General features: G+C 34.7%; 1 protein-coding gene across 1 annotated transcript; it reads right to left on the bottom strand.

The window, feature by feature from the left end:
- Positions 1-229: 229 nt before the first annotated feature.
- LOC122010573 (zinc finger MYM-type protein 1-like) lies at positions 230-2,315 on the bottom strand. The gene is made up of 3 exons (XM_042567094.1): positions 1,475-2,315; positions 884-1,275; positions 230-805 (listed from the first exon to the last, which is right to left on the bottom strand). Exons 1-3 carry the CDS (start codon positions 2,313-2,315, stop codon positions 230-232), a joined length of 1,809 nt encoding a protein of 602 aa, XP_042423028.1.
- Between the last annotated feature and the right edge of the window lie 657 nt (positions 2,316-2,972).

Here is a 2,972-nt window from a genome sequence, read left to right as displayed (position 1 = left end):
TCAATTCATTGCCAAGATCATTAACAAAAAGAGGAAGACAAGAAGTAAAAGGAGTAGATGTGCTACTTGTTAGTGAAGCAACTATGGTAGTGGCGGATCCAGAGAAAAATTTAGAAGGGTGCTTAAAGTAAAGACTAAAAAAATTTCTTACTATCAAATAAATATATTAAAAGATAACAGTACTAAATACATATATAAAAATATGTGCATACCAATAAAGTAATTATTTTTAAATATTTGAACCACCAGCATCAGATCTAGACATACAAACAAGAGGAGGCAACTGGATCCTACGAGTGCTCATCTGTTGAAAATGTTGTAAAATTTGTTCATTTTCAATTGTAGCAAAAATGTCCTTCTCGATGTATACTACCAAACTGTCATTCATCCACACATCCCCCATCCTATTACGCAAATCAGTCTTGATAATTTTCATCGCAGAAAAAACTCTTTCAATAGAAGCAGTTGCAACTGGTAAAACTAATGCTAACTTGATCAAACGATATACCAATGGAAAAATTGTATTCTTCCCAGTTTCAACCATCTTTTTAGCAAGACTTCCCAAATCTTCAATCATAGAAAATTCACCTCGTACATTTTGAATGTAAGTCTCAAGTTGGTCCTCAAGTATTGCACGATCAGTCAATGAAAAGTCCTCCGGATAAAGTTTAGCAAGGTGGAGTAGCTTACCAATATCAAATTGAGAAAAAGAGTCCTTTGGATCTAAGCAAGCAATGCAAGTAAGTACCTCCGTACTTGATTCTGAAAACCGATTACTCATCTCTTGAACCATCATATCAAGAACCTAATATTGTAACAGTAAAAAATGAATAAAAAACATTATTAGAAAATTAAAATTCAATAAAATATTTAAAAATAATACCTGATAAAAAATTTCAACACGATAGTGATGAAAATTAGTAATCATTTTTCCATTACGTCTGCTGCGACCACGAGTTCTCATATTTTCTTCCATATTCGGTACTGGGATCATATGGTTACTACAAAATTTGTTGACGACATCCAAAAAATTCTCCCATCCTTCCTCTCTCAATTTTTGTAATTGAACTTTCATTGTCTTGATCAAACTGACAGCCAATACAATGTTTTGATCCTTTTGTTGTAAGGGAAGTGACAATTCATTTGTGATTCCCAATAAAGATTTCATCAAATGCATCACGAACGCAAATTCATAATTCTCCATCTTATCAATTAAACTGGTGGCGATACCACTATTATCATCATTAGTACCATCATCATACACATTTTCAAGCACTTGTAAAACAGAAGTCCACGTAGACATCAAACGGATAATAGTCATGTAATGTGAACCCCAACGAGTATCCCCTGGTCGTTTTAAACTGATTTCCTGATTTTTTTCCTTTGCCACTAACAATATCTCCTTTCTCCAAACATTCTACAAGTCTATCATGTTCAAGTTGTCTAAACTTATCTTTTCTTTTGCATGAAGCACCAGTAATATTCACAATCATAGTAACATATTGGAAGAAATCACTCACAATTCGATTGCTTTTAGCAACTGCAACAACAACTAGTTGAAGTTGGTGAGCAAAACAATGGACATACCTTGCAGATGAATTTTCCTTCAATATAAGAGCCTTCAATCCATTATACTCACCTCGCATATTTGAAGCTCCATCGTATCCTTGAACTCTCAATCTTGATAATGACAACTTATGTTTTGCAAACAATTCATCAATAGCCTTCTTTAAAGAAATAGCAGAAGTGTCAGACACATCTACAATAGCAAGAAATCTTTCAATAACACATCCATATTTGTTCACGTATCTTAAAACAACTCCCATTTGTTCTTTGACTGAAATATCTTGACACTCATCAACCATAAGAGAAAATATATTGTCTTTAATATCATTAAGAATGGCATTTGTGACTTCAGCAGCACAAGCCCGTGTTAAATCCTTTTGAACTGTTAGAGACTTCATTTGATTGTTTCCAGGGGCATTTTCATTCATGGTCTTGGCAACCTCATCATTTCTTTGGGTATACCACTCAATCAATTCAAGAAAGTTACCTTTATTTGAAGAATTTAATGACTCGTCATGTCCACGGAAAGACAAACCTTGTTTCAAAAGAAAGCGTGTAACATCTAAAGTTGCCATTAATCGAGTGCGATATGCAACCTCCATTTCACGCCCCTGTGCTTGTAGCAAATGTGACACACTTTGTCGTTGATTTTTAAAAGCCTCAAGTTGTGTTCTCGCATCATTGTGAGCACTAGCTACACCACCAACATGCGTATTAAATACTTCCATTGCTTTTCTCCAATTAGTCATCCCTGAATTAGTAAATGCCTCATCTCCAACTCGACATCCTCTATGAGAATTTTTAAAGAGATAGCACCAAAAACAAAAAGCTGCATCTTTTGATATGCTGTACTCTAACCATGAAAATTTTTTAAACCAAGCAACTTGGAAACTTCTATGCTCTTTACCAATTTGTCTTTGGGGATAACTATGACCAAATGGTTGACAAGGTCCTCTAATCAAATATTCTCTTCGAATCTGATCTCTAATAGAAATATCAAATTCATTAATTGGTTTGCGTAGCCCTAGGTCACTAATAACATCATCCGGGTTGAATTCAACACGAGAATATTTTTTCTTATTATTTTCTTCCATAGAATTCTTAGAAGACTCAATACTTCGTTTTAAAAATTTCTCCATAACCTATGTCAATTTCTCAAAATTATTAATTTATGCAATCAACATAACAATTAATGTACTACCAAGTATAAATCATGAAATTAGAAATTAGATGAAATAAGGAACAAGATTCACCTAAAATTGAAGAGATTTTGCTTGTTCTGGAGAATCACCAGAGGAGCACAATGGCAGCGGCGTCGATAGTGGCAGGCTGGCAGCGACGTCGACGGAACAGGCTAATCGTGAACAGTAGTGGCGTCACTGGCGTGAGGCGTCGACGAAGTGCAG

This window comes from Zingiber officinale, chromosome 8A, assembly GCF_018446385.1.
Source record: "Zingiber officinale cultivar Zhangliang chromosome 8A, Zo_v1.1, whole genome shotgun sequence".
NCBI lineage: Eukaryota > Viridiplantae > Streptophyta > Magnoliopsida > Zingiberales > Zingiberaceae > Zingiber > Zingiber officinale.
Note: the sequence above shows the minus strand (reverse complement) of the source record. Positions and strands in the feature narration are given on the sequence as shown.